We start from the raw sequence: 26,113 nt of genomic DNA, 5'->3' as shown, positions 1-26,113 counted from the left end.
CGGCTCGTGGGACACAGCACAAGCAGGGCGCCTCAGTTCAGACTCAAATTCACTGTTCAGCTCGTTCAGCCGCCCTCTCGCTGAGGACAAGTTCACCACTGCTGGATCTCCATGGTTATCTGAAGGCCAGAAATTATATTTTGGAAGTAAAAAAGCTGCCCAAGGATTTGCTCAAGCTGCAAACACTGGAGTCATTTTGACATTATTTTACTGTCATTTAAACAAGAGCAAACAAGCTACAGCATGTTAAAGGGAGATCATTTCATTGGCAAAAGGGGAAATTGATGGAAGCTGATCCCAGCAACAAACAAACTGCAAACTCAACCTTTTTTCACTGTGAGGCGAAAGCACGAACCAGGGGCTCGTTATTGGGCTTTTTCACAACCTTGGTGATGACGTCATCGTTACGTTCAGGTATGCTGAAGCAGGGAGAGAGCTAAAACATGCAGGACGGGGGTTCTCGAGGACCAATGTTGGAGACCTCTGCACTACGCCATCATGCAGTCAGCATGCAAATCCTTAATCATAAAAAATACACATAGCTATGACATGAAGTTAAGATTCTTATTATAAATTAAGCCCTGTGTGATTGAATTGTAGATGGAGTGAGATGAATACATTCAGACGAATTAAGGAAGGACCTACATTCACTTCTATTCTGCTGTTGGCTGCTTCAAAGAACAGAAACGTCCACGCAGACATCACAGCAAAGAGAACTAATGACTTCTGTCACAAGATTCATAAATTCCGATTTCACTTTTTTATTCTGTTCCACTGCACTTATGTCTAAAAGAATAATGTCCGTCGGAGTGGTGGTTCTCTTTATTTTGAAAGACGGAGCTTAATTACATGAAGCACGGAATCCACTTGTGTGTGTGCAGAAATGTCTGTACTTATGGTTTTTTGATACAAATGTTGAAATAAAATGTTGTGAAAACTTAAATTATACAGTTGACTTGTGGCCACAGAGGCGGCCCAAGTTCAACTCCAGGTTGGGCCTCACTGTGTGGAGATTAGGCATTTTCAGCTAATTGGTGAATCTACATTTTCTGAAAGTGTAAATGTGCGCGAGTGCGTGTTAGACCATCTGCCTTTCTGTGTGCATGATGGACTGGCAGCCTGTCCAGCGTGTCTCCATCCTTCGCCTATACGTGGTCACCTAGGATCGGCTCCAGCACCCCGCAACCCGATGTTGGATGAGGCCGTGTAAAAGATGGATGGATTTTTGACTTTGTCTTCATTTACATTCACATCATATGTGCGCTTTCTCCAGCTACAGAACAGGAGTGCTGTGTTTTACTTCTGCTGAGTTTACATTATTCAAGAGTATCGGGTATAAAATGCAAATTAAATGATGTCAAAGTGATATATATATTTTTTTTTTAAGTATTTAGAAAATAAAGGTATCTATGATTCAACTATTCATTTCTCATATGGAAATTTGTATTTTTAATCTATTCATCAGTAATCTTCTATACCACATTAATACGCCTTGTACAGGTGGTCAATCCTTTACAAGTCCAACATGAAGAAGCAGACACCCACACGTTTAGTTATTCACCTCAAACATGTTCAGACGCATGTTTTTGGACTCTGGGATGAAAATTGAGTACTTATACATGAACCGGGAGAACATGCAAACTCCATAAAGAAACATCTTCAAGCCCCGAATCAAAAAGGGTGATATTCCCACTATGAGGCGAGTGCTAACCGCCACTCCACCGCGCATGATTCAGTCAAACAATTTCCAAATAACTTTAAGACACACTTTCAGCAACCCAGCAACTGAACAACAGCGTGTTTGAAGATGCTCCACTTCTGAAAGACTTCCAGCAGGTACTTTAATCCCAGCAGAGGTACGGCGGTGCTGCAGCGCGGCCAGATTGCAATACAGCTGCTTTCAGCTGGTAAACTTGGCTCCTTGAGATGAATTAAAAAATGCCTCCCACTGGCACCCTAACATATTCTTAAGTGACTCCTGACAAGCTCACTTAGCCAATCGTTTGCTGTTACGAGTCATAATTTATAGAGTTGAAGTTTATATTTAAAGTGTTCTACATTCATAAAGCATACATGAATGAAAATCAACACCTACAAATGAATATATTCATTATGCCGGGAGTTTCTTATGTGGATTAAAAAGCATGTTTCTGCACCTTTCTTTTCTTTGAATCCCTTTCATGTTATTCTCTCTCACTTTCCATCACCTCTACTGCACAACTGGAGTTAATTGTATGTTAATTTGTCTTTCAGCGCTCTCGTGAAATGACAGGGGAAGAGTACATGAAGCTGTCTTTCAGACGTCAGCGCTGCATGCAGTGTTTATCCACCGCATATTGAGCCCTGTTGACCAGAGAGCTCCGGCGGGGCCCGTGGAGCAGCTGGTGTGGTGCTGGAGTACACATCAACCCTAAACACCAACATCTTTCTACCTCACACACAGACAAACACACACATTCTCAAACCATCAAACATACATCATCCTATGGCAGCCCCTCCAGTTCACTCTTCTCCTCCACCTTACGCCTCATCAGACATATTATAATTAGCTGTGCTGAGTAATTAACATCCAAATGAGGACATTCATTTGCATATCTGCCCTCATTTGCATAGACTTCCAGCGGCTCACAGACCAAACATTCCTCCAAATAAATGGCAGAACAAAGCAAAGTGATACTCAGGACTGGTCAATGCAGGTTCCTCCAAACTCATTCACATACTTTTTACACACAACCAACATACTGGACAACAAAAATAGGAAGGGAGGAGGTGAAAAGGTCAGAAAGAAATCTAGAGCTGGGAATAAAAGGCAAGAAATCTAAACAGTCCATAGGAAGAAGCGGGAACATTAGTGGGACTGAGGAGGGAGTTGATAATAGAGGGAATAAAGTGAAAATGTGACACTCTCCAAATGAGAAAAGGCGAAGTAAGACAGAAAGACGACTGCCTCTCCATTTATACATCTCACTTAAGCCCATAAACCTTTGGAATTGAATCCATGGCTGTGAAGAGAGGCAGAGCGAAGCGGCTCTGAAAATCAGAACGAACGCTGTTCAAGCATGGCAGAAGAAGTGAGAAGGAGAATGACGAAACACTTCTCTCCCTCGCTGACATTTGCCCTCTGAATAGCATCAGTTCAACGGAGCAGAACAGCAAAGAGTGATGCAGAGTCTGGGGAAGAAAGGGAGAAAGACAGGCCAAGAAAACACAACAGAGACAGCAGATTTGAAGGAAGCGAATAAAACGGAAATGAGTGACAGTGAAGAGGAAAAGGGGGACTGGACGGGCAGAGCACTTCCCGGCAGACATTGTTTCACCAGTCATTGCTCAGAAGAGGAAAGCCTAAGTTATGGTTCTGTGTTCTACTTTGCTTTCAAGATTTATGTTCCAGCGAGGATAATGCAGCTGGACGGCTCAGTTGAAAAGACACCCATAAATCTGATCTTGTTTTCCATGTTTTTCATCCCTCACTTTCTCTTTCAGCACCTCAGATCCTCACACTCTGTGTTCTCATCTGCTCCGGTCTATTTCCTGACTCCTTAAGTAAAGGTATTGAACTCAGAGACTTTGTTTCACATATATACGGTATTGTGCTGAGCTTTTAAAGCTTGTGAATACAAAATCTACACACACACAGCACTCAGTGTCTGCTGTACACAAAAAGCAAACATCCACCCAGCGCTCAGAGGCCTTGACCTGATCCTCTTCAAATGGTAATACGAAATGGCTTGTCCCTACAACACCAAGTCATGTCACATCGTGCCAAATTATATCATATTATAGCGAGTAAACTGAAATTCACCCGCTTGATCACATGCGGAGTGGTTGAGAGTTAACTTTTTTCTGGGAAGTTATCACACCATATGTTCCTTCAGCTAATGAACTGAGAAGAAGAGGTTCTATTTATGGCCATATTTTCATTTGTGTGTGTGTATATATATATATATATATATATATATATATATATATATATATATATATATATATATATATTCACAACCAGAGTCAAAACTGACTTCCTAGAAGCACATGTTTTTAAAAGGGACACGTGTTGTAAGTCATTCTTTACTAAAGGTCAAACATAACAGCAGCGACTATATTATTTATGCATCATGAATATTTAAGCATGTTTCTATATGATTGTTATATAGTTACGATGACTTATTTGGAAGATGCCAAAGAAATGCTGAATATGTTCATGTGCCCGATAAAGGGTTAAAAGGAGATTTGTTATTTTTCAGATGTGAAGATAATGGAAATTAGATTTATAACTCAGGTTTAAAAAAGCAGCTAAGTGTATAAAAAAATGAAAGAATGATCCATTGCTCTTTGACTCAATTCTCTGGACTCAATTTACTGTCTTAATATAGGCCTGGTTTATTGTAGAGCCAAACTGCTATCAGCTCACTTCAAATTATTGTTCACCGATTTGCTCGTTCCGTTGTTTTATTGGAGGGTAATATAGTTGTAAATAATCCTCCAATAGGTCAACAACCTAAAGTGAGTCTTCAACTGAATAAGACCTTTCCCATAAGAGTGTTTATATCTTCCATTTTACTGAACAGCATTCAACATTAAAGTGGTGTCATGTTTGAAGTTTTGCTTCATAATCAAAAGCTCCACATTACAAAAGATAGCTTTTGTAAAAGAAGGAAAATTGGAAAGTAGAAGTGACAGGCAGGCTGGTTACTTTGTACCATTAAGACTGGCATAAGACAGCACTCTGAGGTTCTGCAGTATAACGTCTCCTTTTGAGCTTTTTTAAATCCACAATGCTGCAATGGATCGTAATGAAATTTAGAAGAGAGATTAACCTATGAAAAACAAAACAGACACTTCCCAAGTCAACGCTGCAAAATCAATCACAAAAACGGCCGTTTCACTGAGCTTAACCTAAACCTAGTTAGCCTACCCTCTAACTCCCGGCCATATGGAGGTCTTTCATAAACAGGAAAAATAATGATAATGTTTGTTTGAGTGCAGACAGGCAGTCAGGCTAGCACCATCACTCCAGAGACCCAATTAATACCTCTGTAAACCACCACTGCCCTTCATAGGGTGTGTGCGTGTGTGTGTGCGTGTGTGTGCGTGTGTGTGTGGGCGCGTGCGTGCGTGCGTGCGTGCGTGCGTGCGTGCATGTGTAACAAGAAGGAGGAAGATGTGAGAATCTCACAAAGTGAGGATATGATTAAATACAGCAGTACAACCATGGCTGCCCTCCCTGAGCACTAATCGATTACAATGGAAAGAAATCCCCTCTAAACACTGGCCGACCAACCAACCAGGACCAACGACATGATTCCAATAAATGTCGTGTTTATTGCGTTAACCGTTTCAAAGAGGACTGAGCCATGAAAGGAGATGAAAACATTATGTGAAGAAAAGTTTCTTTGATATGTGAATCCCAATAGTATTTGAAATGACAAACCATACAAAGCATCGTTCAACCTTGTTTCTCATTTATCTTCCTCATTTTTCTTTCTTCTTTTTTTCTTTTATAATTCACACTTCCAAATGTTTTCACCTCAGCTCTCAGGAAAATGCAGTGGTGCTTTTCAGTTCTGTCTTTATATGCATTAAAGCAATCAAAGAAATTAATCAAAACTGCAAATAATAATAATTTTCAGCCAGGATGTTTTTATTACCATTCAAAAAAAATATTTTTTTAAACCAGCATATGGGAATCAATCTATGATAACACCTAATATACTGTACACCTGTCCTCTTTCTTCTACTTCTTTACTGTGAACTACGTACATCCTTTAAGATTCCAAACATATATTACACTATTGGACATTCAGCAAAAACCGAACTGTTCTGTATGAAATGTAATCAATATACTCCAATATAGGCAGACACCATCTTTGAATCACTGGCCAATAGGGACCAACAACATAATTGCAGTAAATGTAATTTTTATCCTGATGAATGAGCCATACAAGGGTACGTCCGAAATACACAGAGAAGAAATGCCTTAATGTTTACTTCTATTGTTATTAAGCACAATGGAAATAACTATTATTCAAACAAATATCAACAAAAGAATCGAAAGTTAAGTTTCTTAATTCATTGTCTTTGGTAAAAAAAAAAAAAACCCTCTGAGGAGTGATCTCAGGTTTAAACAATTTTTGCATTGCATTCAACAATAACCACTGTTATTAAATAAGCCCCATCAATTGGTTGGAGCTGTAAATGACATTAAGATGCAGTCCTGATGTCTATGTTGGTGCTGATTTATTCTATCCGCACTTGAAGTAACATGCACACCTGAGCTTTAAATCAAAACACAGTCAATTAAATATGGACGGACTAAAAAAAACGCTCAACTTGTGCAACTCCTCGCACCAAAAAAAAATTATATTCCGCGGTGAAGTTATTTTGTTTTTCTGATATTTATCTTTAAGCTGCTCCTACCTTTCCCTGCCAGAGCGCAGGAGTGACCCCAGACGAGCCAAAACAAGACAAACTGGCCCCCGAGAGTCCGCATGTCTGCAGCGTGGTGAAGCGAGTCTCCTCCGTCCGCTCCTCTTCTCAAAGCCCGGCTCTTCTCTCCGGAGCGGCGGGGTGGTCCTCCGGCCGCGGCAGGCGGAGGGTCGAGAGACGCTCACCTCTTCTGCGAGGAAAGAGAGAGAGAGAGGGCTTCCGGCTGCGCGGCTTCAAAATAATACAACACTCATTTTCACTCGTGTCTCATGTCGGAAAAAGACACCACATTAAGGCTGAACTGAGGAGGATAAAGCAAATAGTTTTTACTGCGTATTTATAGCTCCAAATATAGATGGCAACTTTCAGTGTAATCATTTTTAGTCGGACGAAAAAAAGCTCCCTTGTTTATTTTGAAGGGACCGGATATTCATTTCAGTATAATGTGGTTATAATGAGCAAACTTGACTCAAGGAACGCGGATAAGTGTTTTGTCAAGTTGGTTGGAATTGTTGATGGTGGTGGTTTGCCACTGAGAATCTCCTGCAAACTACAAAATTAATGTGCAAGAGGCTGCCACACATTTATGTCTGACTACGTATGATTTAGTCAGTTTATCAGCCTTTAACCTTTGTAAAGCAGTGGGAATAAGAACAGTTTCTAAACAATTATTGATATATTTTGTGTTCATATTTCTTCACAGACAAAAAGGAGCTGTTAGTCCATCTGCCTGCCACATAACACCTTTCCATGTATGTGTATTCAGTCCCCTTCTGTCCACCCATCTTCTGTACTGCTTTATCCTGTTAGGTGTCTGGAGCCAATCCCACCTATGGACGAGGGCAGGGCAAACTCTGCACAGGTCGCCATTCCATCACAGATCAAACACAGCAACAACCACACACGCTGCCACACCTAGGAGGCAATTTAGGTTCACCAATTAACCTCACACGCATGTCTTTGGACCATAAGAGGAAACTGGAGTACCCAGAGGAACCCACAAGAACACTGGGGGAACATGAAAACTCCACACAGAAAGGCCCGGCTCACAACATAAATGTATTTACTTGTGCTCTTTTATGTTACAGTTATCCAAAAATTGGGTTTATCTTTACCTGATATACTTTGGTGTCGGAGAGGAACATACAGTTACTTTTAGGAGTTCCTCTCTTTCCCCTAAAATCCTTCCCATATTGCCTCTCCTTTTTTGGTGACAGGAGATATGGCAGTGACTGTTTTCCCAGCATTGTGTCCATAAGTTTGCTTTTCATGCGAAATGTAAATGTATGCCTGTGTTATTTCATTCCTGTTAGGACTCAAGGTAATGTTTGATTTGGTTATTCATTTATATTGTCAGAATAACGTGAGATGTTCTAAACAGACTGTATTCCTAATACACAATGCAGGCCGCATACAGTTTTTTTCTGCTTTGCCTCGTGTCCGTGTTTTGTATTCCCTATTTTTCTCTGATGTCCTTGTATTTCCTGATGTTCTTGTTTTAATTCCTAGCTTTTAGTCCGCGTGTTTAATTCCTCATTTTTGTGAGCAGCATTTTGATTTGTTGATTCTACCTTCAGTAAAGAGCTTCATTTGTTTTTATCAAAAGTCTGTATGTCAGGCCCTTTTTGACACAAACCCTGACAAACGTCATGAGAAAACTTCGATTTCACTGACTCCCTCCTCACCTATGACCGTTCAGCCATCTACTGTACATCATAATCCAATCTACAGGTGGAAGCACAATGGTCTGTGTGGTCCCCCAAGTCCACAGAAGGGAGCAGGGGGGGATCTGCACATAAACAGACTACAACTAATAAAGAATACCACCACACCTGGATATCCCCCGTTCACCCTGCTGCTCTCTGGAAGAAGATATAGACTTCAAACAAAAAACGAAAAACACCCAAGGACACACACACACACACACACACACACACACACACACACACACACACACACACACACACACACACACACACACACACACACACACACACACACACACACACACACACACACACACACACACACTATTTATTTTACTGAAGCAATGTTCAATAAGTTCCACTCTATGCAAATAAAAGCAGACAACAAAGAGAAAACAACAAAACACCAGTGCAGCTGCCAGAAAAGTAGCTGATGCTTGTGCAAAAGTCACTCTGACAGACACCCCCACAGTGCAAGCAAAGCTCTGAAATTGCAGCATACATTAATCTGCTTTTCCCCCAGGCCAGAAGGGCAGAATCATGAGGTAGCTTGCAGTCCAGAAAAGGAAGCTACTGTATATTTAAAGAGAAAGCCACAAACACTGAAGTCCCTCTGTAGTCTTAAAGGGCGGATGCGTTTGTGAATGCATGATTTAGCTTTTTAGTCCCGCATTAACACCTCTTCCCACCCCTGTCATGTCTGCAGCAGTTCCTCACACTGGCTGTGAATGCAGACCACGCTGAGGTCTCCTGATCTGCTTGACCCTGCAGCTAAGTCAGTGTAACTTTTAAGGGGGTGTTCCTCTTGGGTGCGTGATCGTTCACCGCACGCATGCACATGCATCAAATTTATGAGTGTATTTAACAGACTTTGGATTTAAACGTCAACCGATGTTTCTATTTCATATGTGCTCAGAATAGTACAGGTCTGTAGTAACCTCCATGTTTGCATTTAGGCCACATCAAGAGAAAATTAAATATACACATTTTTCACCCACCTTATTAAGTGTGCTTGATTGATCTCATGTGTCAAGGACATGGCAAGATCTGATTAATAGGGTGGTCAAAATAGACTTTTAAGACAGATTAATCCAACACTGATATGAACTAAAACCTCATAAATGGACAGACAGGAGAATTACAGTCTCTGTTCTAATTTCAAGCAAAACTGAACATTACTGCCGTTTAAAGGGAGAATTTATGGCAGATCAGTTTTACTGGATCGCACTGGATTGCACAAGTGTACCTAATGAAGTGGCTGGGGAGCATATTATGTCACTTTAATTGAGTGGTAATCTGAACTGTGTGGTTTTGTATTTCCTGGGAGCTACAGTCTTTTTATAATCAAACGTAGCAGCTGCTCCACTGTGATATTTTTCCAGCTGCATCCTCCCAACAAGAGCCTCTGAACAGTGCGGCTGTACTCCCCCTCACAGATTTGAGTCTTTCAGTTCTCACCCTGTGGCAGAATCACTGTTTTTTTTCCCTGACTGCCACGTTATTCGATTATTCCCCTGTGCTTCTCCTTCTGTTGGGTGTGGGTGTGTGTTTTTGGGATTAGAGAGAAGGGCAGACCTCAAGTGAGTTAAGAGGATAACAACGATAGAAGACACACATGGAGGCACACAAACACACACTTGCATCCAGGCACGCATGACCAGATTTACATGCACACGTAATTACTTACACATACACTCCTGGCCGGCTGTTTCCATGAGTAATGGCAGCTAAGTTACAGCAGAAAAGTGCAAAGAGTGGGAAAGTGGTGGGGTGAGCAGACCGTGTTTCTAATTGTGGTCAAACCATCAAGGCAGCAATTACTCAGGAGAAATTCACCATGGTCCCGCTGACATATTGCTTGTCTTACGATTGACAAATGCACATTTTATTTGTAATGTTTCACAGAGAGAAGGTTGGTTGGTTCCTTGACATCTTCCCGCTCAGCAGGCCTAAGCAACCTAACACTCTTAAATAATTCATCCATTTATGACTGCTAAATAATCATTTAGAAAAGTGCTGTATTCTCACCATGACAATAAATTTAATCTTAGTTGTACTTTCACGTCACTAAAAGGAGCCTTTTGTCATTATGAATTATGATAAGATAATTTCCTTTATTGTGAATTTGAACCTACTGACTTCTGCTGGTATAAAGATTAGCTGTTGATCTTTGCCTGAAAAGTCCATAGGTGACGCATGCTTTAATACTGGAATCTGTTGAAGAAATTCTGGAGAGGAGCTGGAAGGAATTCGCTGGACTCATGGATGATGCAGAGAATGTGTTATAGATGAAGTTAATATATATCTTAGAGAATTCAGAGGGACCAATACTACATAGAGGACTTGCCATCTCAAATCTGAGGAGCCAGCCTCTGGGGAAACATATTCATGAAGACACCCAAAACACAAGAAATATCTATTATTTAGATAAAGATGTGTATCTAATGTGTACAGATACTTCGTCTCAGTTATGGCATGATGACATGTTTCTAGGAATAGAGTTGACAAGTGGTCAGACCAGGTTGCGCAGGACTTACGTGGAAGAAAGTCAGTGGTCAGTTTTTCTTTAGCAGGATCAACACTTACAATGTGAATATTGATCAAAACTGATTAAATAGTAAGTAATGTAAGCAGTTTGCTCAAGTTTCAACTGCATTTGCTTTACCTGTTGCTATAACTGTCAGCATTAGGAAGTTTATTTTTTCTGGTGATATGTACCAGTGGTTTCATTCACTTAAATGCTTATTCCTGTGATGAAGCAGTTATTAGAAAAGCAATTTGCAGTCCAGACAGTTCTTCTAATAAGTTGCCAGTTGTGCAAATAGATTGTTAATAATGGGTAATATTTCCTTTTTTTTTCTGACAAGCACATTACAACAGGTACAGAAAGGTTACCCACGGCAAAACAGTTTGTGTTTGATGCTGTATGGCTGTGAAAGGTCAGGAAATCAATTAAATGAAACTTTATGATAGTTTTCTACTTTAAAAAGGTGTTAATTCCTTGGATTTTGTGGGACAAACATCTGGCACGATGTGGTTCAGAACCATGGAGAGCGCCACAGCTTTACCCTTCCGTTTTCATCCAGAAGGGGTCGCACTTCTGCCATAATTTCTCTCCGGAACCATCAAACAGCAGCTGTTCAGACCGAGGGGACTGGAGTAGATGTGACACAATAAGCGAACACAAACCATGTGAAGGCAAGGTAATCAAATAATTCTTAATCTTAAGCATTGTGCATGTTTTAACATCTGTGGGTGAATGCACGATCATTTTCGTTTCGTCCCAACACTCACCAAGTTCCCCGACTGTTGCGAGGCACTTTGTTTTTACCCCGCTAAGCTAATTATGATAGCTGTCAGCTCAATGTCATATCACAACTTCAGCTTTTCTGTTTCATTTAAAATAGTACATTCGACAATTTGCAGTCACTCACTTTCTCTAGATCTTCGAGTAAAGTAAGGAATAATCTGTGTGTATTGCTACCGGCCCGGTTCACAGTTGCACAGTCTTGTATGAAGGTCCCTGCATACTTACATAAGGATTGTGCATCACCTGCCATTGTGTAAGTACAAGCTGAAAACAGGAGTTATATACTGTACTGCATATACCTCTATAGCAGTATCTACAAGGACATGTGCTCAACATACTGAAATTGAGTCATATATATATAGGTGCATCTGAAAAAAAATGGATCATCATTGAAAATTCTGATTTTAGCCAGTTAATTCTTCACACATACCATATGATAGTATTATTATTATTATTATTATTATTATGATTACATATCCATGACTTATGTACCAAAATAGATACAATATTTCATTCATTTATTTAAATGTCACATGACATTTCACAATTTGGATGAAACTGTAGACTTTGATAGGATTACAGATTGAATTTATAGGTCCCTCTTTGCAATGTCTTTCGCCCTCTCCATGATCTCCTGGTCAGCAACAGGAGCGCCTTCAGCAACACAATCGTTCCACCAAAATCCACCAGGAAGCACAACTGGAAATCCATCCTTCCTTCTTTCCTTCCGTCCTGTGGCCATCAAGCTCTGCAGTTTATTTTTTTAAAACTATATTTTATCTCTCTATCTCAAGCTCCTCTCTGTGTAAATATTGTATTTATTTATTTTTTACTTACTTACTTATTTCAACATTTTAACATGTAAATATTGATAACTATTCTAAATTTTATTCTATATTTTACATTAATATTTGGATCTTTTTTTCTTTTTCATCTTATTTTCAATGAATTACTACTACCCTGCATGGAACATTGCGCTAAAGAATTTCCCCCTTGAGCTTAATGAAGTATTTCTTTTCTATTCTTTATTTTTTTTTGTTACTTTTTCAACATTTTCTGATTTTTTTTTTTTTTTCAGATGCACCTCCGGACGCTGATTTATAACTTATAAGTATTGTTTTTTCTGACTTCATTGCTACATTGCATTAATTATTATTTTGCAGAATATCGCATTCTGTTCTTACATCTTTACAACAATATCACAATTTCACAGTGAAATTGTGATATTCTTCTGAAATACTTCTCATACTGACTGAGCTAGAGTACCCGTGTGCATCGAATAGAGGTTAGGTTGTACAGCTGCAGGTGTGTGAGATGTTGTCACTATGATAATTTTTTTTTTGAAAAACTCAATTTGGGCAAATACAACTTGAAATTTGACCTGTATGATGATAGTGAGAAATAGAAATTGGTTTGACGATTTTAATGGCATTGCTCATTCGTAATACACTAACAGTGTCTTTTTAAGACTTTGATTTTGCAAGATTTAGTATATTGTCTTGGTTTTTTTCAAGCCTAAAGTTAATGAATGTATCGATTCATTTGAGTATCACAATACTGTTTTGTGTGATATTACATTGCCATGTTCTGTGTAATCATGAAGATTGGTTTCCATTATTCTAATAAGAATGATAATAACCACTTTATAGCCCAGGCCTAATGTCCACAGAGTAACTCTGGCCTCCTCATTTCGACACATCACAAGCAGGACAGTGCACTGCAGTACTGAAACCACTTGCAGTAATAACAGAGACAGATACATTGCACTTTATATAGAGGCGTACTGCTACAATTATGACCTTGTTTATAAAAAGAAAAGAGATGTTAGCAGGATGTCTTCAGAGTGGGTGGTTGAATCAAGCTGAACCATGGCTGGTGTTAATTTCCCTCCAGGCTCAGTGCACACACAAATGTGGACATGAAAACAAACCATTGTTGCAGCTGATCCCCTCCTCCAGTGTCCTGTGCCTGCAAAATGATGCCAACATGGTATTTGCCAGCATTTATTGGTGCACTCCATGTCCAGGTTCTAAATGGGTGGTATCACTGTGGTTTTGTCTCTCTGGGGTCAGAGACACCACCACTGCACTCAGACAGTTTGTGTCACACAGAGTTAATTTAATCAGGCCAAGACTGCAAAGACAAATAACGTTTCTCTCCTTCTCACTTCATATAACTTGGAAACGAATGCAGAAGACTCTCTCTGTTTGAGATATATAAAACAAAAAAACGAGGCGTTTTATTGTTATTATGTTGTTAGTCCTGGCCGGTTGGATCACCGGTGTTCGGAGATGATTTCTGTCCATGGTAATTAGTTCTCAGAGAGGGCAGCCATGGTTGCACTGCTATATTTAATCATATCCTCACCCTGTGGTAGTCTTACATCTTCCCCTCTCTCGCATGCACTTCTCTTCCTTTCTTTCTTTTTATCTCTTTATTCACTCACTATCTTTTCTCTCTCTCTTTCACTCTCTCTCTCGCTCTCTGTTAGCATCTTAACTTTATCTTTTTATCTGCAGATGTCTGACTCCTAAGATGTCAGCTAATTAACACGTATCACTACTTTCGCCTTCAGGTCCCTTTTACCACAATCCGAGGGGGTAAACCAAGATGGCCACCCACCGTGTTCCGCTCGTCTTGCTCGCCTGCGGCTCTTTTAATCCAATCACCAACCAGCATATGAGGCTGTTTGAACTGGCCAAAGACCACATGCACAGCACAGGTCAGAACCAGTTATAGTTCCCAATATAGTAACCACGTGTGTCTTATAGGACGTTCCAGCGAACCTGCAATGTAAAATCCAAGCTTAACATTGAGAGTCATTCGACATTCGGCATGTTGCCTTTGCTACTGTTTCAGACTCGTTTCTAGCGTCAGCAGCAGCAGACAAAGCTTCATGGACCTTCCTGTGTCCTATTCTGCAGAATTAAAGACCACTGGGCAAAGGCACTAAAAAGGCTTAAATACCCACTTTAGTATGTACAAAATAATGCCACAGGATAGGGATTTTCCAGCACTAAAACTTTTTCAAATATGAAATACATAGACTTTTATGCTTTTATTGAAGGTCTCCGATTGGTCAAAAAATGTTCTCCGCACTTCCTTTCATGTCCATTTTTCGATGACCACAGTCTTTCTGTGCCATTGTTATGGAAGTAAACTGTTTGCTCAACAGGCCCCAGTCTCACTAAACCCATGGGCTGAATAGCAACACAAGAACATTTACATACTAAATCGGCTCTGAATAGGGGCACCAGTCCAGTCACATGGTCAAACGGACATCGTTATAACATGAGAATTATACGGGTGCTGAGTCAGCTCTCTCAGTCTAAGATGCTTTGTAAATCTCCACACAGTGCTGCGTTTCAGTGTGCAGCAACATTAATGCTCTTAAAGTTTCCCTTTGACCCCTTACCTATAAGACATCAGCTGACTGGCCATGAGAGCTCCCATCAGAAATGACTGTAATCTATTGTTATTTAGTTCCAGCTCAAACATTTGTAATAACCAGTTCATACAAAGAAATGAGCACGGTTCAAGTTTTCCCCGGCCAGAATGTGATTGGTTTGTTGATGATTTGAGTCTCACTCTCTTTAAATCTTTTCTAAGCTCTTTAGATTGATTACAAAGTTTGAGCTATAAGTCACAGAATTGTTTGATACTTTTTGTCACGATCAAGCGCCCTCATTATCCCATTAAAGAAAAAAATAGGTTAATTATACTCATGTGAGATCTGATGAAGCGTTAATGGTATTAACATCAGTATCTCTAAGAGATTACTTTATCTACCAAGTTATATTCCTTTTCTTTATCAGCTGCCATGACCCAGAAAACTGTATTAATCTTCCCTGCCTTCAGGCCAGTACCAGGTGGTGGGTGGTATTGTGTCGCCCGTGAGTGACGGCTATGGAAAACAAGGTCTGGTGCTGGCTGAGCATCGCATCGCTATGGCGAAGCTGGCACTGCAGAGCTCCAGCTGGGTCACCGTTGATGAATGGGAGAGCCGGCAGCCAGACTGGACGGAGACAGTGGTCACCATGAGGTATAAATCATGTTTCATGGAAGATTAGCTTTAAAATATTCATGTGTGAAAATTCGACTTTCTCACTCGTAAGCGATGGAAAGAACGCAGGAGGATATTCTGCCGATTTCTGCTCATTCCTTCAATATTTTCCCGTCGTCATTAAAAGAACCTCACTGATAATTACATCCACTATTACTCAAGGTGAATTTAATAACTGCAGTCAGGAACTCCCCAGCCATTCACTGTTTAATAGAGTGCATCAGTGATTAATCAGCGAGGAGATTTACTTCACAAAAGTGTCATTTGTGCAGACTACAGAGAAGAAGATGTTTCTTTGAGCATTTTGTCAGATTACCTTTAATGTCTTCCTGGACAAAGTATTTGAACCTAATTTACTGTTATCTTAGTATAGGTGTGTTACACTTAAGGGTTTCCCCTCAGACTTCCTGAACGTCAGCTGATCCTTAAATCACTGCATTAAGAGTCATTACTGGTTTTTATAGCATGTCATATCTTGAAAGGTCCTCTACTGCAAAGAGACACGATCGTCCTAATTTTATCCCAAAAAGCAGCCGTTCAAACAGCCCTTCATTATGCCAGCGTCAAGTGTTTATGTAACAGAGTGTTAGCAGGTTCCTTGTGCCTAATTTATTGGTGTTAGAGTCTCAGGGGGCGGCCAGGCTCGACTGGACCCATATCAGCCCTGAGTTTTTCATGGAGTGAAATTAGGGGCACAGACTGTTAAATTCATTGGCCAAGTGGGAACGGTGCCCTTGTGAAAGGCTGTCTGGCGCATGAATTTGTTTGAAGAGATGCAGCCAGAGGTGCTGCGGGAAGAAATGGGAGCGAGCATGACTGAGTGTCAGCTCTCTCATTATCACAGAAGTTTACCAGGTAGATTCATAACATTTCCTTGAGGTGAGCATCTAATGGGAGGGAAAGAAATGTTGTCTCACACTTTATGTGCGCACGGCATGCTGGCCTTAGAAAAGGCTCAGCGTCGTCTTTCGCTCTCCTCTTCGCACTTTATTTACTCTCTCTCCTTTTCTTTGCTTCCCATTTCTCATAAATCCCCTCATGAGCGAACCCCGCACTCCTCTCAGCTGGGTGCTTGTAAGCCGTGTTTGCGCAACACGGGTGCTGATCAAGGCATGAAGTGGTACCGTTGTGTCCCTGAGGCTGGAGGCAGGCCCGGTCCCACATCCTTTCCCTTTCACAGCACACACACACACACACACACACACACACACACACATGCACGCACATACATGCACACTTTAAGAAGCTGTGCTTGAAAACAGGGAACTTTATTTTTGTGTGGCTCTCTGCGCGTCTTTCAGTTTTATGTAGTTTAGGCAGTTTTGATAACAATGTTCAAATTGGAAAATTGTTGCCTCAGTGCATGTGCAAGCAATGTAATTAATACACAACACGGTGGAGCTACACGGCACAAGGATGCAACAACAAACTTTTAACCAACTTTCACCAAAGTTTGATGAAATTCTGTGTATTTACACATAAATGGATAAAATGCTTTTTGCTCTCTGGTTGTTTGACAGATATCACTATGGGCGTATTCTTAAAGAGTTGGTGCAAAGCGTGGGAACACACATGGACTCCAGTGGAAATGGCACTCCATTCTCAGGTAAGAACCATCAATTGAATCGATATTTATGCTTAAAGCACAAAGGGCTAAGTGGTAACAAAATAGAAAGAATACTTTGAATATGAAAATATTGTAGTTACCTGTGTACACAGATATTATGCATAGAGTTGTAAAGAAGTCAGAAGAGGAAAAACATTGAGTCCACCCCTTGTTCTATTGGCCACCAGTTGATAATAACCGGCTGTATGGCTACAGTGTTCTACATTACATGTATAATTATAATAATATAAAAGACATTGATTGTTGTACTTTTTTTTCTCTTTGCTACCAATTTTAACGCTATGAGGATCAAAAGGAAATCTCTATTGAACAAAGGAAAAATAAAAAGAATTCTCACAAAATGAGAAATCAAACCAAAATGTAAACTAATTGACTAATCAAAAACAGTCAAACAGATAATGGAGCTGAGGAGACTAAACAGGACAAAGTGACGAGCTTTGGGAGGGCACACGCACACGCCCACAGAGAAACATGGGATACAAAACAGAGTAAAGCATGAAACCAAAACTAGACGTTTTTCACATTTTCACAAATTTAACCATCATGAATATATGAAAACGAGGAAAAGATGATTTAAAAGATGTTTTTAGTCAACAAGCAAAACAAAAACTGTGGTTAGATCATGTCCTGTTGGGAATTTGCCTAAAATTGTTTCTGATGGATGTTTTCAGGAAGTGCATTCTCTACTTTGGTTTCATGGAGCAGCCAGATATTTTACAGACATTCATGATTACCGGAGGATGAGCTCCAGGGCGCTAACGCGTGCCAGCTGCAGAGCAGCACACGGCATAATACATGCGTCTTTGCTTGTGTCCCCTTTCATTTTCCCATTCAACTCCCATGCAGATAAAACAGCAAGTGTACTTGCACCCATCATTGCGCCCATGGGCATGTTGGTCTTCAAAAGAGATGTGGTTATTTATGTGGTTTGTTTATTTTGAGAAGGAAACATGTTCACTATACCAGGTTTCAATTCGACGGTGCAGCGTTTTCTTGTCGTTTTAGGAGTCACATGCAGATGTCTGACAGCACACATTCAATCTGTTTTTCACATATGTAATAAGTAGCTGAAATTGTGTTCTTTTTTTTTTTTCATACGGCTGTGTGTAGGAGTCTTCTCTTAGAGTCGAGTAAATACTCGCTGCAGGATCTTGTTCTGCATCTCTAAAGTGGGACAGTGCACATTTATTTTCAAATTACATCCAAAAAAGACTCGCCGGATGAGTCGAGATCAAACAGCAGATATTGTTTTGTACTTCACTGCAGACAGGTGAGCTGTCAGAAAAGATTTGTTGCACAGAAGATGAAAAGATCACTTTCCCCCGGAGAAAATCTGCCAGCATAGGTACAATGCGTAATGACATAAATGCACCCCTCTGAAAGCAAGGCGCCACTTTGTCAGCACAGCTTCTTTGAATAAGTATATCATGATTTAAATAAAGATTATCCACCGTTGCACTGCAAAAGTGGACATGGACGCGCGGCCAAATACGCTCGCACAATAGCCGTGTATTAGAGATCATTAATGTCTTTAGTGGTCTTTAGACTTTTCTTCGAGTGAAACCACTGGCTCAGTGTGACTTTGCAAAATCACTGATCAAACATGGTTAATGACAGCCCACACTGTCATTCTGAGCAGGCTAATATTACCCCTGCTGCCAGAAAAGCTGCAAACTCTTCTTGATATTAGTTTAATATTCAATTTTTAACAAGCTCTGTAACAAGGGAAGGATTTGTGTCAATCCCAGATAATGTGCCTGCGCTTAACACATGCAAAGTACAGACCCAATGGTACTCAGTGGGCCTGAATGGCAGTATTTAATGGGAATTAGCGATGGTTTTGATACTTATGTTGGGTTGGTGTTAGTGTCTAATTGCTTACAGAAACAAGGACCCACAAATGCATCGCAATAGCATGTGTCAGAATGGTGGTTGTTATATAAATCAAAGCGGGCCAATCAGCTCTCGGTCACACTTTCGTAGACTATCTATGATTTGTTTAAATATTTTTTGCACTACTAAATAAAAATTACAGTTTTCATAAAACCATATATAATATTGCTTCCAGTTTGTGTGGGTTGTATCTGCTTTCCAAACACAAGTTCACGCAGTTCACTTTCACTTTTTATGAAAATAATAATGCTTTAAAAAAAATAATTGTTGTTGTTAGGATTTGTTTTGGCTTCAAGCACAGTCAGTTAGTAATTTGTAAAAGTGGGTTTTGGTTGTGTTGTATCTGCTAATACCTCAGTCCGGACTGATGTTTCTTTCTTTCTTTCCTTTCATATATACCGGTTTCACAAATATGCAGTTGTTTCTGTTATTCTTTATTAGTGAGAGCACAGTTCAGGTGTGGCTTATCGAATGGCTATTTTTCTTTAGTGTGACTCAGGTTACTCTTAATCATCATAGCTGCTTGAAAATTGATCAAAGATCAGCAAATGTATATATAATGTAAGAAACCTATAGATTACTTAATTTAATGGAATCCATGGATGGATTTTAAAGCACTGAATCAACTGGAGTTTGTAGTCTGTAGTGTTCACCCTCACTCTTTCTTTTACCGTCTCCCTTTAGGTCCAGCTCCTCAGCTGAAGCTTCTGTGCGGAGCGGACTTTTTGGACACCTTCAAGGTCCCGGGTTTGTGGCGGGATGACCATGTGGAGGAGCTGGTCAGGGACTTTGGCCTCGTGGCTGTCAGTAGAGGGGGACTGCAGCCCGAGCGGGCCGTGCACGAGTCGGACACGTTGTCTCACCACAGACGGAACATTTTTCTGGTGCGGGAGTGGGTGAGAAACGAGACGAGTGCCACAGAGGTCCGCCGGGCATTGAGACGGGCGCTGAGCGTGAAATACCTGGTCCCTGACCCTGTGATAGAATATATTCACCAGCACAGCCTTTACACAGAGGACAGCGAGAGGAAAAATGAGGGCACGGCGCTGAGACCGCTCATCAAACAAGCACAACAGCCAGTGGAGAGTCTGGACGACTGATGGGACGGAGAGAAATGCTTCTTCAAATGCTAATTCACTCACAGATCAGCGATTCTGTTCAGGGATTACTGGCTGTGTTAGCCTCCACTGGACTTTGCACAAATGTTAATATTTGCAAAAAATAAATTTTACTTGGGTGTGTTTTTCAGTCTTGCAGAAAGCATTTGTCATTGTGTTGTGGTGCCTTTTACATCGGAAACACAAAGTGTTGCACATACTGAGCCTGGTTTGATAAAAGTTTTTCATCTTTTTGTAGTTTTTTTCACATCACACATCGCTGCAGTTACATAAATCTAAATAAAATTGTCTCTATTTGAAGTACTTTTGCCAGACCGGTGTATGTTTTTCTTCCCTTGTGGCTGTCAACTTGAATTCCACCAGCACTGATCCTCTCTGAAATCACAACGTCAGACACAACCAATTTTGGCGAGAATGATGTTCAGGCTGTCCATCTTTTCCACCTCTTTATCCAGCTGGTTACTGGTTACTGCTAACTGTGGGTGAAAGCACTGCAGACAACCACACACCAACACATACACAGGCATTTGTAGAGTCACCAAATAGTATCAATTAGAGATGGAAGAAAAGCCAGACTGCCTAGGGAAAAACACACTTAAACACAGATAAAAAAAACATGGACCTGGGATTTCTCTGAGTGATTCCAGGGTGCCAACCACTACCACACTATTTGCTTGGAAACTACTGCAACCTTTGACATCAACAAGAGAAGATATCGAAGAAGTGCTGAATTATCTGACTAACGGATACAAACATCCACCCATCCGTCTATTTTTAACTCAGGGTTGCAGGGCGCTGGAGCCGATCCCAGCAGCAGGCTGCCTTCCAACAGCAGGGTACATCTTGGACAAGTGGGCACACCATGACAGGGTGAATCCTCAAAGGAAGGCAACCGCACACTCACATTTAACAGCAATTTATGAGTGACCAAACAGCCTCAATCACATGTTTTTTGGACTCAAACCAGGGACACTTTGCTATGAGATGAGAGTGCTAACCACTACATTACTGTTTGACCCTCATAAAACCAGAATCTACTGTAAAATAAAGGTGAAAAACCATCGACATAAACTGTCTATATTTTCTCTCAGTCATTCTTTTATCTATGAATGTCTGAAAAGTTGTTATAGGGCCTTTTTCACACTGCTTAGAATAAGCTTTGGATGGTGTTGATACTGATTAAGTTCAACAAGTCTATTGTTGTTGGTGACCTCCATGAAAATATGTCCATTGTAAGCACCTTGACTACTGGATGACAGAGGTTTTAAGCCGTAAACTGTATCAAAATTGTGGTGGGTGTCTCTATTCTCTGCAGCTTCAACGCCAATCCTCCATCTATTCAGTCCCTCTATTATCATCCACACAGTGTGTCTGTGAGACGTGTATTTTATTTTCCACCAGAGGATTTAAAGTAATCCTGACAGTTGCTCGGCTACAGGAGGTGTTTTCTCGCTGAGGCCAGTGGCTGGAAGCGCTACTGTGTCCACTGATACTGAATGGCGTCCTTTGAGAGATGATGATGTGTCTGTGCTCTGGTCTGTGAAGGATTTAGGCAGCGGATTGGATGCATCAGGCTCAAAAAAAGAGATTAAATTAATTGAGTTATTGAGGCCAGACAAAAAATGGGACTGGGATTTTGTGCAAGATGTCTTTTTTTTCATATATAATCTAGATCATTTTGAACTCAGGTGATTATTCTGTGAATAGCATCCTCCTTATGTGCCTCATCCAACTATTTGGCATATAAGTGATTTTTCTATTTATTTCATTAGGCATTTTATTGAAGAGCTCCATTTAAACATATTATACAATAAAACAAAAAGTCAGTTTGCAGGCCAGATCTGCCACACGTGAATGACTGAGCCTGTGTCGACTAATAAAAGGTGTATTCATCCTAATCCCACCTCAGCTGGTAAACACTCTGCTCGTGTGTGCATACCACATGTTACCGGCATGCTGCAGGATTGAGAAGGTTACGTGCTTTTCCATTATGGGGAGGATGTGGGAGGTGCGAGCGGCAAATTTCCATAAAATAAATGAAACCCGTCAGGTAATCGGATTAAAACGAGTTTGGTTCAAATTGAGGCTTTTGACAGAGTTGCTGTGCACTACCCCTCCGGCATCCATCCACAGCGCACCTCCTCACTCAGCGGACCTAAAGGAAACCAGCACAAACAAGACAACATGCCTGTCGATCTGAACGGATACTGGAAGATGATTTCCAGTGACAACTTTGAGGAGTACCTCAAGGCTCTGGGTGAGTTTGGAGCAGGGGGACAATTCACTGAGGCAATGGAGGAAAATACATTTGGATCAAAATATTGAGAAGAAATTTGATCTGTGAGGGATATATTAAAATGTTGTGTAAAAAGATGTCAACAAAGTAGTTTAAAACTTCATGAAATACAAGTTCTAGTTGTAAAACTGTGATCCCAATGCAAATTGCATTCAATTTGATTAATGATACTGACTTATCCTTTTGAAAGCAATGGTGTAGTTAAAACATGTGTAATGACTTATTATGGTTGGACAAATACTGGAGAGGGCTTGGGTGATAGGCGATGTTAAAGTCTTAATTCTGATATGCAACCTTTTTGTCTCAGCTTTAAATTCCAGCTGAGATCTTGAATTCTGCATATGTTAGGGGATGTAATCCAAGTTTAGTTGAACAATGAGTAACTCAGACATTGGAAATGCTGCAGTTTATGCAGCCTTTTATCAGATGGCCTTCTAATTTGGCAATCAAATATTTTAATTGTGACATTCTCTTCACATTCTTTCAACACACGGTTCTCTCACTTTCCCATTCATTTGTTCTCCATCTTGCTTTGATGCCTGTTGCAGATGTGAATGTTGCCATCCGGAAAATTGCCACCCTGCTGAAGCCTGACAAGGATATCGCCCACGATGGGGATCACATAGTCATTAAGACCCTCAGTACCTTCAAAAACTACAACATGGACTTTCACGTGGGCAAAGAGTTTGAGGAAGATCTGTCTGGAGTGGACGACAGGAAATGCATGGTGAGTGTAGAGGAAACGCTCTAATAGACGTATAACTAGTTAGAGACCTCTGTGGACCTGTAGCGTTAACACATAGTCTTGGAGTGGGAATTCTGTGGGCGTATGAAGTGACTTTTCTCAGTGGAGCCCATCCAGACAGCATACTGTATCATGAGAAAATATTTGTGGTGAGATCCGGTCATTTGATATAAAACTTCCCTCCTACTCATAAAACTTTCTTTAAACTTCTCACACCCTTGCCAGTGAATTGAGATAATGACAAGCAACGCGAGCCCAAGATCTGGAAGTCAAGACTCATGATAATCAGATTGTGTCACTGAATACTGAACAGGATCGAAGATTATCTGCGGTACCCCCTTTGAAAAAAAAGCCCCTTTTGTATGCTGATAGGCTGATTATAGATAAGCTATAAGCTGTTTGGAGGGTCACCCTGAGGGAAAGTCACATGTGCCTGTGTGTTTAGGTTTTATCTCAGTAATTATTCTAAGTTAAAGCAAGGCTATCTTTCATTCAGAATAGTTCATGCTGTATGTTTAAACCAGCATGTTGCGTTAGACTAATGGCTGCCTGTGTCTGTTTCTCTCTGTGTCCTGTGATACCATGTAGACCACCATCACCTGGGATGGAGACAAACTGGTCTGTGTGCAGAAGGGGGAGATTGAAGGAAGAGGCTGGACCCACTGGGTGGATGGAGATGAGCTTCACCTGGTAAGAAAACACCCGTCTGCCATGAATATTAATATATATTCAATTTGGACACTTTAATAATCCGAATCCAAAATGCCTCTCAGCACTGTGCAGTCTGTGCAGTCTGTGCATTGCATATACTGAACATGTGACTGTAGTATGAAATAGTCCAAAGTTGCAAATAGTTAGATATGACTTATTTACAGCTGAGGTAATTGTGCTATTTCCAGGAGGAATTTACTGGTTATATTTAAATACTGTATAAGCCTCGCTGTGGTGAGGCTTATAAAGACACTTTCCTCTCATAGTCCAGAGAAGTTCAAGTGCAGAGTTTGAACGCTTTCCCATGTATGAGGAAACTTCGCTTTCCTCACACGGTGTAGAAACTGCATGTGTACGTTTGTTGCTAAATTTTACATCTAGATGTAAAAATACATTGTGAACTTCATTTTCTTCTTCAAATATTGACATTTGTATTATAAAAACATTGTTCCATTCACTGGACTCCTCTTTTAACCTGATACTTCCAGTTTCCCAGCATATTTCACTCTCAGTCATGCTATTATCCTGACTTTGCAAATGTAATTTCTGTTGAAAAAGTCTTTCAGTCACTCCCCCCATCATCTCCCTTGTGAAATTTGCAGCGTGGCCCAGTGTGGCCTGTAATGAAAGCATTTCCATCTGAAAATACTCTAAAGTAATGACTTCCACATTACCATTTTCATTAGCTTAGCATTATCAGATTTTCCTCTGTATGATTACTGCTATCAAAGCTAAGTAAAAATAATCTGCCAAATTATTTGGTTTAAGCGATGCCAACAGATGTTTTCAATCAGCAGCCATGAAATTAGTGATTAGTGGGAATATCCCAAGAGCTCAAGGAGAGATTGATTGTGAGGCAACAGTGGCCTCTTGTGGCAGAAGAAGCATTGGCAGGGAGGTGTACGTTGGTTTCTCAGTGGAATGGGAATAGATTTAATATTATGTTGTAAAAGAAGAATTTAAAGGAGTAAAAGTGTTCCGTAGTGAGTTGAGTCTGCCGAGTGTTTCTCGAGATGATAATCTCAAGGTGAGATGGACCACAATGGTCATTTCTTTCAGCTCTGTTTCATGTTTCATGGGCATGCCTGTCTCTTTTCTTTAATTCAGATATCAGGCACTTTTGAACCTTCTCCTGATAATCATATTAAGATACTTATAGTATGTGTGATATAACCCTTGTTATTTTATGACTAATGACAGAAAACTTAATAATCTGAAATATATATTGTCATTCAGATGAAGATTAGACCTTTCTATAATACCACAAAATAATAATAATAATAATAATAATAATAGTGATATCATACTTTGGTTCTATTACCTGTTTAGTCATTTACATTTGTCACTATCACTTTTCTGGGTCTTGTTTGAGGGTAAATCTAAAATTGTGCACTTGTCTTTCATTTCTTGCAGGAGCTGAGAGCTGCTGGAGTTGTTTCTAAGCAGGTCTTCAAGAAGACCTAAACCGGCTCTCATTAAACCACACAATGCCCCAGCACACATTGGCTGACACATCAGACACAACCCAAGCCTCTGACGTACCATCCAACCTCCCCTATGGTCCCTCTAGATCTCCATATGGCCCTGTTCCTGTTCTGAATATAATTCCTCATCAAACAGCCCGTTTATATTCTACCAGGATTGTTGCATTACATTGCCAAAGCCAAGTCACACAACGACCAAGGGGGGCAGGTTGGCATGAAACATCATAAAATACATCGCTTGTGTATTTTCCTCAGGGTGGGTGCTTCGATTAGCTAGTTTAGATGTGCTGGATGCATGCATAACTCTAGGTGTTCCTGATCAGATAAGTGAGCCACACTGATAAAGCAACATGCTGAAATGACCAATGGGAAAGTTATGAATGCATTGGGGAGAGAAGAATTGTTTCTCTGTAGAATGGATGCAAACGTAAGCTCAGTGTGCAAAAACACTGAGACGAGAATGTGGATGACAGCTGCAAACGTCCGTCACTAAGGCTTAGTCTCCAGAATGAATATCAGAAATGATGTATGTATATATCCCTCCCAGTTCCTTTGGGAATGTACCACTGATAGTAGGATGACTCAATCAATAAATAAATCAGTTCTCAGCATTGCCCGTTGTTTTTTCCTTATTGAAGTAACTTTACAAGGTATTTGCATCACAAATAAGCAGCTCTTCAGGCCTGAAGTTCAGTGGCAGCTCCTGTAATTTGAAAAAGCTTCTCCAGTCATGCAAG

At 40.5% G+C, this 26,113-nt stretch overlaps 3 protein-coding genes across 5 annotated transcripts in view; 2 read left to right on the top strand and 1 right to left on the bottom strand.

The window, feature by feature from the left end:
• clstn2a (calsyntenin 2a) overlaps positions 1-6,534 on the bottom strand; it is a 155,322-nt gene extending 148,788 nt beyond the window's left edge. The window contains exon 1 of the mRNA XM_080484998.1: positions 6,415-6,534. Coding sequence (XP_080341124.1) covers positions 6,415-6,487 — 73 coding nt within the window. The 5' untranslated portion in view covers positions 6,488-6,534. The remainder of the gene's footprint in view (positions 1-6,414) is intronic.
• Positions 6,535-11,280: 4,746 nt separating this feature from the next.
• On the top strand, positions 11,281-21,208 carry nmnat3 (nicotinamide nucleotide adenylyltransferase 3). 3 transcript variants are annotated; one of them, XM_080459505.1, is made up of 7 exons: positions 11,289-11,332; positions 12,082-12,244; positions 12,518-12,550; positions 14,015-14,161; positions 15,298-15,481; positions 17,023-17,108; positions 19,707-20,451. In XM_080459505.1, exons 4-7 carry the CDS (start codon positions 14,050-14,052, stop codon positions 20,120-20,122), a joined length of 798 nt encoding a protein of 265 aa, XP_080315631.1. In that variant the 5' UTR covers positions 11,289-11,332; positions 12,082-12,244; positions 12,518-12,550; positions 14,015-14,049; the 3' UTR covers positions 20,123-20,451. The 3 variants fall into 3 exon arrangements, with proteins under 3 accessions (XP_080315630.1, XP_080315629.1, XP_080315631.1); XM_080459504.1 differs by lacking the exon at positions 12,082-12,244 and having other exon boundaries at positions 11,281-11,332; XM_080459503.1 differs by lacking the exons at positions 12,082-12,244; positions 12,518-12,550 and having other exon boundaries at positions 11,282-11,332; positions 19,707-21,208.
• An 872-nt stretch (positions 21,209-22,080) lies between these two features.
• On the top strand, positions 22,081-25,991 carry rbp1.1 (retinol binding protein 1, cellular, tandem duplicate 1). The gene is made up of 4 exons (XM_080477079.1): positions 22,081-22,397; positions 22,985-23,163; positions 23,770-23,871; positions 25,306-25,991. Exons 1-4 carry the CDS (start codon positions 22,325-22,327, stop codon positions 25,354-25,356), a joined length of 405 nt encoding a protein of 134 aa, XP_080333205.1. The 5' UTR covers positions 22,081-22,324; the 3' UTR covers positions 25,357-25,991.
• The last annotated feature ends 122 nt before the right edge of the window (positions 25,992-26,113 follow it).

This window comes from Lipophrys pholis, assembly GCF_963383615.2.
Source record: "Lipophrys pholis genome assembly, chromosome: 1".
Lineage (NCBI taxonomy): Eukaryota > Metazoa > Chordata > Actinopteri > Blenniiformes > Blenniidae > Lipophrys > Lipophrys pholis.
This window is presented reverse-complemented; position numbering and strand designations above follow the sequence as displayed.